The sequence below is a fragment of the Somniosus microcephalus genome, chromosome 1 (genome assembly GCF_052327205.1).
Source record: "Somniosus microcephalus isolate GS21.2 chromosome 1, FLI_Smic_1.0, whole genome shotgun sequence".
Taxonomy (NCBI): domain Eukaryota; kingdom Metazoa; phylum Chordata; class Chondrichthyes; order Squaliformes; family Somniosidae; genus Somniosus; species Somniosus microcephalus.
In genome coordinates, this window is record NC_140987.1 from 290,641,596 (window position 1) to 290,654,588 (window position 12,993).

At 48.3% G+C, this 12,993-nt stretch overlaps 1 protein-coding gene across 4 annotated transcripts in view; it reads left to right on the forward strand.

Moving 5' to 3' along the window:
- The first annotated feature begins 3,955 nt into the window (after positions 1–3,955).
- Positions 3,956–12,993, forward strand: part of gldc (glycine dehydrogenase (decarboxylating)) — a 146,138-nt gene continuing 137,100 nt past the window's right edge. The window contains exons 1-2 of one of the 4 annotated variants that reach the window (XR_015079117.1): positions 3,956–4,490; positions 8,305–8,440. Coding sequence is in view for 3 of the 4 variants with exons in the window: in XM_085993828.1 (XP_085849954.1) it covers positions 4,367–4,490; positions 8,305–8,440 (260 nt within the window). In the remaining variant the exon portion in view is untranslated. The remainder of the gene's footprint in view (positions 4,491–8,304; positions 8,441–12,993) is intronic. The other 3 variants (XM_085993828.1, XM_085993818.1, XM_085993809.1) reach the window with 3 other exon arrangements.

The window sequence follows — 12,993 nt, forward strand, 5'->3', positions numbered from 1 at the left end:
TTCTTGGGCTTGCGGACCCGCTGAGACTTTGAGGGGCGTCTCTGTGGGGGAAACTTTGGCTGGCGGACCCTGAGCCTGGGTCACAGCCCTAGCTGGCTGGGAACCTTCTCCCCCTGGTGCAAACAACCCGCACTGTTTAATATACCTGGCAGCCTGCCGGTACTCCAGGTTTGTCTCCTTTTCCCTACCTACTCCTGTACTTGGGGCAGGTATTCCCTCACCACCTGCTGCTGATGGCTGAAAATCTTCCTCTCCAGGTCCAAAACCTGGTACCAGCTCCTTCCCTATGTCCCCTGCAAGAGGGATTGCTATCCCTGCCTCCCCAGGGTCCCACATCATGGGGGGGACCACTCTAGAAGGGGGCTGGGATGCTTGCCCCTTTAAACAGGCGACTACGCCTGCGCAAACCTCCTCCCCTGAGTCTCTCGGCAGAGGCTGTGAAGCCTCTGGCTTCAAACAGACGACTGCGCCTGCGCAAACCTCCTCCTCGGAGTCCCGCGGCAGAGGCTGTGAAGCCTCTGGCTTCAAACAGGCGATTGCGCCTGCGCGGGAAAACTGATGAGCCGCTGTGGTCCCGCCGGCAACTGCGCCTGCGTGAACAATCTCTTTAAAGGGCTGGGGAACTGCTACACTAGCACAGGCAACTGCGTCTGCGCGTTCGATTTCGTTGAAAAGGGTAGGAAGAACCGCTGGGTCTTCCAAGCAGGCTACTGCGCCTGCGCGTATAGATTGGGAAGCGGGGACCTTTTAAACGTCCGACTGCGCCTGCGCGCTCGGCCTTACAGTGGACAGGAGCCGTTGGGGGTTCCAAGCTCGCGACGGCGCCTGCGCGAACCTGGTGTTGGCAAACCTCTCCCCTCAGGCGCGCGACTGCGCCTGCGCGGGAAAACTGAAGAGGAGCTGCTGGGGGTACGGGCTGGGGAACCGCGCTTGCGCGAGCAGTCTCTGTGAATGGATTGGCAGCAGCCTGCAGATTTCTAATCTCAGGTTGCTGTTTCTTTGTTTCTGAGCCACATAACTTGTTCAAAGTTAAACTTTGGCCAAAACCTAGGTTCCACTGGGGCAGGGAAGTGTCCCAATTTGTGGGCTGGACAACTTTTCCCTGGAAACAAGCCACAGCGCCTGTCTTTACAGGCTGTGAACTTGAACGTGTGTTGTCAGATTTATACAATTTTCCTGATTTTCCCTGTGTCCCATCCCTGCCTGTAATCGCTGCCACTGGCCCGGACCCATATGGGTCCCAGAAAGTGCCTGCACGTGCACCCCCCTTGGCCAGCCTGTCGGCCAGTCATTGTGGGGTGGCAGAGGTGGGCGAGGGGGCTGCAGCACCACTGATGGCTGCTACCTTTCCCTGGTTGGTCAGGAGAGACCGCATTGCCTCCAGTAGCGACTCGGCTGAGGCGGGGGAAGTTCCTGTCTCTACCCTTTGAGTTGGGGTTGCGGGGGTCCCGGCTTTATCGTCTCTCCCAGGCTTTTTACAATCCCTGCGCCAGTGGCCCTCCTCCTCACACTTGTAACAAGTGACCTTGTTCTGGGAGGGACGGTTCCCCTCCTGGCGCCACTTTCTTATATTGAGCCCCAGGTTTAACCTCGTGGACCTTGCCCTTTTGCTGGGGGGTCCCACTATTCCTCCCATTCCTATATGCTACCGTGAGCTGCCGGATTACAGGCTCTTCGGTTGCTAGGGGGTCTCGGGGGTCGAACCAAGTATCAGCCTTTACTTTTATCTGTGGTAGGCAATTGGACACCAGGCAACAAAGCCATTGGGTCCGCTGCCTCTCGTTCAGGTGTGCCCTATTTTGTCCCCCTGTACACGCGCTGTTGTAGACTGGCCACAGCCTGTCTGAAAATGCCTGTGGGGTCTCCCCTTCCTTCTGCAGGGTTTTCCCTACGCGATCAAACGGATTGCCGTCGTTCGCACCCATGGCTTCCAGTATTTCCTCCTTCAGGTCCTCAAAACCCTTCTGCCCTCTCTTAGCCTCATCTGAAAGGGTCTGATAGAGCTTGCTATCCACAGAGAAAAGCAACATTCTGGCTTTCTCTTCATCACAGCCGTTAACACCGGCTGCCTGGTCTACTTGTTGGAAGTGCATTGAGGGGTCTCCCTTTTCAGAGAGCATGGGAATATGTTTCACCATGCCTCTGAGCTGTTGGGTATCATAGGGTACCAGATAGTCTCTGTCTCTCTCTCCCCCCAGTCTCTCTCCCTCAGTGTCTCTCCCTCAGTGTCTCTCCCTCTCTCTCTCACCCAGTCTCTGTCTCTCTCACTCCCCAGTCTCTCTCTCTCTCTCGTCTCTCTCTATCTCTCTCTCTCTCCCCCAGGCTCTCTCTCCCCCTTCAGTCTCTCTCTCTCCCCGTCTCTCCCTCTCTCTCCCCCCAGTCTCTCTATACTCTCTCTCTCTCCCCCCCCCCTCAGTCGCTCTCTCTCTCCCCCCAGTCTCTCTCTCTCTCTCTCCCCTCAGTCTCTCTCTCTCTCTCCCAGTCTCTCTCTCTCTCTCTATCTCTCCACCTCTCCCAGTCTCTCTCTCTCTCTCCCCCCAGTCTCTCTATACTCTCTCTCTCTCTCCCCCCCCTCAGTCGCTCTCTCTCTCCCCCCAGTCTCTCTCTCTCCCCCCTCAGTCTCTCTCTCTCTCCCAGTCTCTCTCCCTATCTCTCTCCACCTCTCCCAGTCTCTCTCTCTCTCTCTCCCCCAGTCTCTCTCCCCCAGTCTCTCTACTCTTTCTCTCTCTCTCCCCCAGTCTCTCTCTCTCTCCCCTCAGTCTCTCTCTCTCCCCCCTCAGTTTCTCTCTCTCTCTCCCCAGTTTCTCTCTCTCTCCCCCACCTCAGTTTCTCTCTCTCTCTCCCCTCAGTCTCTCTCTCTCTCCCCCCAGTATCTCTATCTCTCTCTCCCCCCCCAGTCTCTCTCCCTCTCTCTCTCCCCCAGTGTCTCTCTGTCTCTCTCTCTCCCCCCTCAGTCTATCTCTCTCTGTCCCCCCTCAGTCTCTCTCTCCCCACCTCAGTTTCTCTCTCTCTCCCCAGTCTCTCTCGCCCCCTCAGTCTCTCTCTCCCCCCCCTCATTCTTTCTCTCTCTCCCCCCCCTCATTCTTTCTCTCTCTCCCCCCACCCCCCCAGTCTCTCTCCCCCCCCCCTCATTCTTTCTCTCTCTCCCCCCACCCCCCCAGTCTCTCTCCCCTTTCTATCCTCGCTCCCCCGCCCCCAACGGATCCAGTCACCTTGTTGCCGTGTGGCCTGTACTGTTGGCTACACCGGTGAGGTACTGTGCCTGGTACTGGCAAAACCGTGCATGTGCAGAAGGGAATCGGGCCTGCATGCACGGCTCCGCGATACCACGCATGCGCCGAGGGCCGTAAAGTGGTTGGTGTTTTAATCGGGCCGTTCCCCCGCTCCAGCTGCTGTCCGGCTCTGCGCGGCAATTCAATTTAACCGCGCGGCAGCTCGAGGGTTAGTGCGCAGGCACGCAACCGCACACCTTAGAGGGTCTGATGATCTTCACCAATGTGGGCGGCCCCATGATAGATCAATGTGCAGCTTCTGACCACCAGTGATTTCAGAAGCAAGACATTGGGCTGGGGGGGTATAGTTTCCGTTTGGGCGCAATCGGCGAACCGAGCACAAATTGCGCCAGTTTTGAAGTGTGTATTTTTATCTTGCGTTTCCGTTCAAACTCATTTGCATTTCAACAAATGCAAAACCTGCCATGAACCAGCGCAATCAAGCAGTGTTTTAAAATGTAATTTTTAAAATACATTCTTGCTATTTTTAAAATAAAATTCCATGATCTATTTTAAAAGCGATAACTTGGTGCAGTTTGATTAATACAGCTGAAATGATCACAAAAAATAAGCATTTTTAATCCGTGTCAATTCAGCACCTGTGAGTAACTCGATTTTAAACTACTGAACATGACTTTAAAAAAAAAAGCTATACAGAACCATTTACTCGTTGTAGTGGGGTACAACAGTCAGTTTCTTAAATTACATTCAAAGTCCAATTGGTGTCCTTGCGCCCAGAAGACCTAGTTTAATTTTAGGAGCCTCCTGGAAGGCCTGCAAACCAGCGCAATTAGCGGAAACTCCCGAACGGTGATTAATTCATCCTGGGTGCACGGTCAGTTTTCTGAGTGGGGCCGGCTTCTGGCGCGATGTTTTTCTAGAATCGCGCAGAGACTCGATTCACGCTTAAAATTCCGCGATTTTTTGTGCAGGTTACACTTTTTTCCGGGCAATTGTGCCAAAAGAGCCAGCGAGAGCGAGCAGAAACTCCACCCCTAGAACTCTGGCCAACAGCTGTTTCTCATGTTGGAACCCTGGCCACGTGTCTCTTGACCAAATTAAAGGCAGAAAGCCCTCCGCAGCACTTGTTCAAGATGTCTCTTCCCCTCGTGCTGCGCAACTGGGACAGTATTGTTCCCGCTTCAGTTCCCTCAGAACAAAGTGCAATTTCCTGGTGGTGTTGCTACCAGAAGGAGGTACAGCAGGCATTCCCACAAGGTGAGAAATACGTTGGTTTCACAGGTGAAGGTAACTAAAGTATCGTCGGAACTACTTGCCATTCATTTGGAGAGCATATTTATAAAAAATTTTGGTCTGTGCCATTGTGCCTGTTTCTGACCAGGCACAATGGAAACAACACTTTGAAGCACTGGGAATTAATGCAGGTGAAACAGAAACTATTCCGTGTCAGATAATTTATTAGTTCCTTCAACGTCATACAAGTCTTGTGTTTCATGTAGGTGCAAGTTGGTAGGATAGTTTATTGTGTGCCAGGCTTTTTCAGAGTTTTCAGTGAGCTGAAGTTTGTGGAGGTGGAAGATGGGAGTTCAGCTAAAAGAGCACTGGAATAATTGAATCTGGAGGTGGAAACAGCATGTGTGGAGGCTCCAGCAGCATATGGGCTGTAGTAAGAGCGGAAGTGAGTAATGTTACACAGGTGAAGGTCGTCGTTGTATTGGGAGGAAATGGTGTCACAAGCTCAGCTCAGTCGAGTACGATGCCGAGGTTGCAAACAGTCCGGTTCAGATCAAGACAGTGGCTGGGGAGGGGGATGGAGTTTGTGGCGGAGGTCAAAGATCATGGCTTTGGTCTTCCCAATGCTGAGCTGGAGGAAATTGCAGTTCATCGAAGACTGGATGTCAGACAAGTAATCACGACCACACAAAGGCGGAGGAGAGAGTTAGTAGGTTGGTGGAATTGGGTGTCCCCTGCATACACGTGGAAGCTGGCCTCGTATCTGCTGAAGATGTTGCCAAGTGGCAGCATGTAGCTGAGGAAGAGGTGATCAAGGATGGATCTGGAAGAAGGGAGGATGTGTGGGGGGCAGGGGGGAAGAAATTTGTGAGGTCACGGTTTGGCAGTGGAAAGAGAAGACGTTGAACAGATGCTCTGGCTACAGTCTGATCGGTTACAGTCTGATCAGGAAGAGAGAGAATGTGGGATGTGCCAAGGAGAACAACAGGGATGGGAGACAGTGTAGGTTTTTCTGGCGACAAGGGCATCAAAAGGTGGAAGTGAGGGAGTGGCTGAGCATGAGAGCTGCAGAGGAGGTTATGGTGAATGGAGTGCCAAAGGCTAGGCATTTGGGAGTTTAAAAGTGCAGTTGTAAGCGACCTGGGGTAGGGTTCTTCCAGGGGCCGATACAGAGGGGTGGGGTTGAAGGATATGGGTGATGAGGAATACAAGGAAGTGGTCTAGATAGCCTCTTCAATGATCAAGACCACAGGAGATGGCGAGGTCCAGTAGTGATCACGAATATGAGCGGGAGAGTTTATATGGAGGGCGATGGGTTCAGAAGAGAACGAGCAAGGGGAGATGAGGTGAAGATTAACATTACTTTGCAATGCAAAGGCTGAGGGAAGAAAGGAGGGGGTAAACTTGCTTGGGGGCAGCAGAGAACAAGGATTCTAAAGGAGAGGCAAGAGAGCTAGAACAAGGTGAGGCATTTGAAAGAGAAGGTGGCACAGGAATAGGCAAAGAGACAATGTGATTAGGATGCGGTTTGCGCAGGGCAGGTGATGGGATTTGTAGCCAGGCGTGGGGAGGCTTTGGTAAGGCGCAAGGTCAGAACTTTGTCAAATGCCATGTATTATTCTGCTAAATTATAGATCTTTCCCTCTTAAAGCTACAGAGTCTTAATTATTTAGTGAGATCAGTTAAGAGACTGCAGACATTCTGACCCTGGTACTTTGTATTCTGAGTTGAGTTCCTTTGTACTTTTTTTGAAGTGTGTCTGATAGGAAATACATGTGCCACTGTCACATTTTACATTATAAAAACATTGTGCACCAATGTGAAGAACTTTGAACAAAACGTACTCACACTAGACTACAGAAAATGCTGGAAATACTCAACAGGCCAGTTAACATCTGGACTGTTCTGGTTAGATACTGTGAAAGATGCTTACTATGTTAGAATATTGTGTTAAGTGATCTGTAATCTTCTATCCATTTTTTCCCCTTAAATTACAAAATCTCATTTTAAATAAAGTTTGTGTGACTGTCCTCTAATGCAAACTATTCTCTAGGCCAGCCAAGATCTGTGAATTGGCTCTGTGATACTATGGTAAATACTTATGGGAAAGGTGGCATAGTGGTAATGTTACTGGACAAATAATCCAGAGGCCTGGACTAATAATCCAGAGAGGAAGTCAAATCCCACCACGGCAGCTGGGGAATTTAAATTCAATTAAATGAATCTGGAATAAAAAGCTAGTATCAGTAATGGTGACCATGAAACTATCGGATTGTCATAAAAACCCACCTGGTTCACAAATGTCCTTTGGGGAAGGAAATCTGCCGTCCTTACCCGGTCTGGCCTATATGTGACTCCAGACCCTCAGCAATGTGGTTGACTCTCAAATGGCCTAGCAATTTGTGATGGGCAATAAATGCTGGGTTTCCCAGTGGTGCCCATATCACGTAAATGAATTTTTAAAAACTTGCACTCAAATAACCAGTTTGGGGAGAAATCAAGTGGAGAGTTTTCTTACCAATGCCTGTGTAAATCGCTGTCTGCTGGGATTTTCCATTCTTTGGTGTTTTTTCCCCCTCCTATATTAATTAATGAACCCCCATGCGATGGCGTTTTATTTTTCTGTCGATACCAGCTTCGTCATTGTGATGTATTTGGGATTTGGAATTCACTGCCTGATAGGGTGGTGGATACAGATTCAATAGTAGTTTTCAAAAGGGAATTGGATAAATACTTGAAGGAGAAAAAATTGCAGTGCTATGGGTAAAGAGCAGTGGAGTGGGACTAACTGGATTGCTCTTCGAAAGAGCTGGCGCGGACTCAATGGGCCGAATGGCCTCCTTCTGTGCCGTACTATTCTATGATTCTCGGCTAACATTTGGAATATTTTGCCTCAGCAGTTCCTTAATTAAAATCTTACTCTGCTAATGCTTCCTATTCTAGTATATGCGGTTGAAATTAATCACTGATGGGGGCATTGCACATGTGCCTCTTAACGTTGAATTGTAGACCCTTCCGAATGGTGAAGTCATATACAGAACACCAAATTCATTCATTCTACATTTGCTACCTGGATCATGCTACAAAGCCCCTATTTACCCTGATTTTAACAGACAGCCAATGTCATTCATAAGGGCGGGCGATGGGCAGCCAGGACTATGACTGGATATGCGCAGCAGAATGTTTGGATAAGTTTGGAGTTTCGTGAGGATGTGTGGCCAGCAAGGAGCACAATAGTAAGAGTCCAGATGTGGCTTGAGGCATGTACAAGTCTGCGATGGGTGGCATGTCGGGTTTGAAAGCTCAAACTTGGTGTCTGGAGAGGCGAGTTCTGCCTGAGTGGCTGGGAAGGGGACGAAAGCAGTGGCAAGGGAGCAGTGGCAGCTGGAGACTGTAACTTTGGTCTTCTGAATATTGAGCTGGAGAAAGTTGTAATTCATCCAAGACTTGATGATGATTGCATTAACCAGCTATGATGGGATAGCTAACAACCAGTCTTAATAGTGTCAATATTGAAACTTAAACTAGTTTATTTCAAATTTGTAAAAAGGTTGTTCATTTTATTCAGTGCTGTTGTTTTTGGAGATAACTGTGGCTTGAGTTGAAGCCATCATTCAAGGGGGAGGGGAAGCTGAAGTCTATTTTGTTTTGCCAAAATATATTCATAAGCTGAGGTTTATTTAACTAGAATGTGCAAAATGCTGAATGCACACTTGACCACAATTTACCAGCTTTTTTTGATTTTCTTTCATTACCACATTGTGGTATTTTAATAACTTTGTTTGTAACCTTTAAGTGAGATTAGTAGATTCGACTTTTTTGTTTTTTTCCCCCTTAGGTGAAAATGAAATCCTTGCCAGTCTACACAAGATTGCAAGCAAGAATAAAATCTGGAGGTCTTACATTGGAATGGGCTATTACAACTGCTCAGTACCACAAGCAATTCTCCGCAACTTGCTAGAAAATGCAGGCTGGTAATACAAAAGCTTTCTAATTTCAAATGTACTCCTCCTAAATGGTCTAAATTCAGAAGTGACTGGTCCCCTAATGGTTGAATGAATAGAGGCAGTGCCCGGTATACTGAGCCGCAGTGACAAGAGGGTCCCAGGTTTGACTCCCTCGTATCTGGCACGTTAACTGATCTCAGCTGGGTAGTAATCGGAATCTGCACCCCTGGGCTAGGGAGGGACAAAAATGCTGCAATGGTTCCTGCCCCTGAATTTGTAATCAAGAAGGCCTGTTTATGGTTGCACTTCTTTCTCCTGACTCACCTCCCAGGCATTGAGGACCGGTCAGGGCATAAATTAAAGAACTGCTAATGGCTCCTTTTGTTGCCCTACTCCAAAAGGGAGACCAGGAACCTGTATCAAGTGCAGACATGATATACTCTGAGCTATCTGCCACTGGACCTGGGACAGTGGGCCTCAGTGGCAACTCTGCGTGATGGCATGTGACTGGGATATATCACCAAATGGTGCACGCAGATCAGTCACCTAGTGGAATGTCTGCTGGGAGTCTCAAATGGATCTAGGTTGTGGGAGAAACTGCTCAGGGTTCTCTCAGTCCAAATCTCCGGGATGCGTAATATGGTTCTGTTGTGCAACATTAAAAGGACACCCACTGTTTCCCTGACTTGAGTGAAGTGCAGCAATAGCAAGAATACCTCCTAAACTCCAGCTCGGGAGATTAGGGTTATTGTCAGGATTGTGATGGAGAAAATGGCACACTGCTTCGGTGGGCATTGCACGTCACCACCTCTCATTGCACGAGTCCTTTTCATCTTGCTGCCAAAGTGCCTTCTAGACTTACTTAGTACAGCAATTTTATTGCTGATTGTACACTTTCATTCATGTGAAAGAAGCAATCTGCTGCAATTACTGTGATAATGTCATTCTAGTATTATTGAAGTTTTTTTTAAGTCAATTTAATCACTATTTCCTGATTTTATTAATCCATCTCAAACTTAATATTTTTTAAAAGCATTCAGTCTGAAGAAACTCTTCAAATGTCCCACTTGGATCATCAATATCAGCTCCACTCTGACTGCTTACAATATAACCATATTTGTCTCGACACTTGCAACATTGTACACTTGCTACAACATTGCCTGCACTCATTAATTCAGTATGAAGATTTGCAATGCATCTTGTTAGATCCGTGGTTCAGTGGATAAATAATTACACGGATGCTGTACATAAACAAATAACAGGTCTTTACTGGAGGAGGGCAATCTCAAGACTGGAGTACAGAGGCATGCGCACAGCTTATATACCGGTGTGGTTACTGCCGGTACTACAGTATACCGGAGCTGTAAAAAGTAGTTCTGACTTAAAGCACATACACTACACATATTTCTTTAAAGGCAGTTCTGCAGTTATAATCTCCCTTGCGTGCCAGCAGGTTATGCAGCAAGTGCTGTTGATATGCTTTGAAAACAGTGCACTACCTCATGTCCTGCTCAACAGTTGATCACTCTATTCTTCCCTACTGTCTCTCCACTTTGCACTGACCCACCTTTGCACTGCCGTAACTTGGTTCCACTCCTTCTGTCCCAGTAAATCCAGCACGCCTCTTGTGATGGGGTTTCCTCCCACTTCCACAGAGTCACATTGAATGCGTGTCATTTGAATTGCCTGGCACATTGTCCGTAACACAGCACTTCACATTAAATATGTACCATTTTCACTATTTATCTAAACCTGCTTACAACCCAATTAATCTCTTTATTACCAGCATTTTGTGTACCTTTTTGTATCCTGATAACTTGATATTATTTGCCCTCCTCTCAGTCCTGGAGAACATCTGTCATCGCAATACCCCAATCTAATGTAACCCTCTTTTTTCAGGAGTGTAGAAAAGGGTGAGTTTGGAGCTGTATTTGGGAGAATTTTTCTTTTGCTTTTGTGTAATTTGTTATGGTGGAAGGAAAATTTGTAATTGGTGAAGAATGAAAGTGGAACATAACCCATTAGAAAAGAAAAACTTTATTGAAGACTTGCAGGAAGTTCAGGAGGGCTCTAGTTTCTGATTGTTGAATAATATGCCTTTGGACCATGTGCTTCCAATCACAAGACCCAATACAGTATGATGCAAATAATATTAACTTGAGGTGGGTGGCCAGCATAAGTAACTTGGCTGCTAAGTAGCATTTGGTATGTTACATCAGCCATACTTCCCTCCCTATTTGCAAATCCTGTGACTCCCAGTGAATCCATCCTTAACATGCCTTTAATTATAAACTAATCATGATCCTTATAATTGGAAAAATCTATTATTCCAGATTTAGACATTGAATTTAATTATCTTTCTCAGCCACTCTGCCTGCATGGACAATGTTGTTCTTGTTTGACTAACTGATCGCACTGTGGATACCAGGAACTTTTGACAACGATGGGTTTCAATATTAAGAGACTTCTGAGAGTGGCCTGGCTGACAAAAGTCCAATTGTAATATCTATTCGAGTAAGATTTGTGGTGTAGGAGGGGCCTAACTCGGGTGAAAGAATTTACAAGGGAGGGGCATGTTAAACTTCCAAGAATAGTGGTTCCTGCACCTGAGAAAACCTTGTTTATTTCATTTCTTCAGATAGTGGGCTAGACTTTATGCCATCTTCCCCTCCCCCACCAGCCAGCCATGTTGTTTTCTCTCTGACCTGGGCAGCTTGAGCCAGAAAGCCACCAAAATGCATCTGCAGCTTCTCACTGCTTTCTGTGGGCCAGTGGTATTGAGAAACTTTACCCATCCATATGTGGGCAGGTGCATGCTATCTAATTCAGATGAGGGAAACACTGCCTCCACCATTTGCACAGATGGTGTCCAGTGTTCAAAAGACTGCAGAGGGTACACCTGAAGAGAGGCCTATGCAAATGCACTAAGAGCTTAGCCCTGTACAGGGACCATCGGGTAAGAAAAGTTTTTCTAAAATTTTGTTATTCGCAGGCAGCACGCAGGCAACCTCTTTGCAGCAATAGGGCCCCAGGTAGTCTTCGTCTTGTATGGTAATGACCCCAGGGCTGGTGAAATACAGTAGATGAGTAGAAAGCCTAGGCCACTCGCCTTCATTTCTTGCAAGTATAACCAATAGTTACTGGCCTAGAAATTGAGTTTTGGCGCAGCCAGGGCTTTAGCGCCGGAAGTTCGTGCCGGAGCTAAGTCGCGCTGGTCGGGCCCAAAATTCAATAGTTCTGCGCCCAAACGGCTGCCGGCGCTGCTGAGAGCTGTTTGCGCCTGAAAACTGGCGCAACGCGCTGAATTTCGGCGCTATTCCGGCGCTGCGGCGCCCGCTGCGGTGCGGCAGGTTCGGGAAGTGCAGGCCTCCTCCTTCCCTTAAGGAGGAGCTGCCTGCACCCGGCCGCGGCCCGCGAAAATCTTTTTAAAAATGAGCCCGGCACCTCGGACAAGTGCCGGGCTTGCTTCTGTTCCGGGGGGGGGGGGGGAAGTCCGGGGAGGGAGCTGCGGCCAGGCGGGAAAGCGGCCGGCCGCCGCGGGGCCTTTAATGCGCCGGCGCAAAAACATGTTGGACTCTGTTGCCAGAGTCTTAGTTGCGGCTGCCACGGGCGAGGCGGCCGCAACTGAATTTTGGCGCTGGGGCCCGTCGGCATGGCAACCGGGACGCTGCGCACACCGATGACGTCATCGGTGCCGGCGCAGCTCTACCGCGGCGGAAGGGCCCCAGGCAATTTAGGCGCCGGCGCCAATTGCAGCGCTAGGCCCTCTAGCGCCGCAAAATCGGCGCTAAGGGCACTGAATTTCTAGGCCATTGTCTCTTCACCTCTGTTCAGTCCACAAGCATGACCCCAGGCTTCCGGTCGCCTGTCACTTTAATCCTCACTTCCACTCTGATCTCTCCGTCCTCGGCCTCTTACGTTGAGCTTCGTTGGAACAGTGTAAGCTCGAGGAACAGCACCTCATCTTTCTATTAGGCACTTTACAGCCTTCTGGACTTAACATCGAGTTCAACAATTTCAGACCATAACCTCGGCCCCTGTATTTCTTCATATTTTTTAATTTTTTTCTCGTTTTCTCACATGGTAGCTGTTAATGATGCTGCCATCATCATTCACACCTCATCTAGAGTCATCTTTTGTTTCTTAACTTGTCCCATTACCATCTCCTTTTGCCTTGCACCATCATCCCTTTTGTCAGTCAATCTCTCCTGCCTTCCATCCTATCACTGACCTTCCCTTTGTTCTTTACTCCCCTCCTCCCTGCCCCTGCTTAAAAATCTCTCTTCTCTAACCTTTTCCAGTTCTGACGAAGGGTCCTCGACCCGAAACATTGACTCTGTTTCTCTCTCCTTGATGCGGCCTGACCTGCTGAGTTTTTCCAGCATTTTCTGTTGTTATTTCAGATTTCCAGCATCCGCAATATTTTGCTATTGAGTTATTGTCTCTTGCCTTTTTTTTAGCTCCATTTTTTTATTCGGCCATCAGTCAATGTTCTTGGTCTCACTTTCTCCTCTGACCTCCACTGCCACGTCTTCCGTCTTTACAGTGTTGCTTCAGAGAAGTTCTGTTCCTTTTTTGTG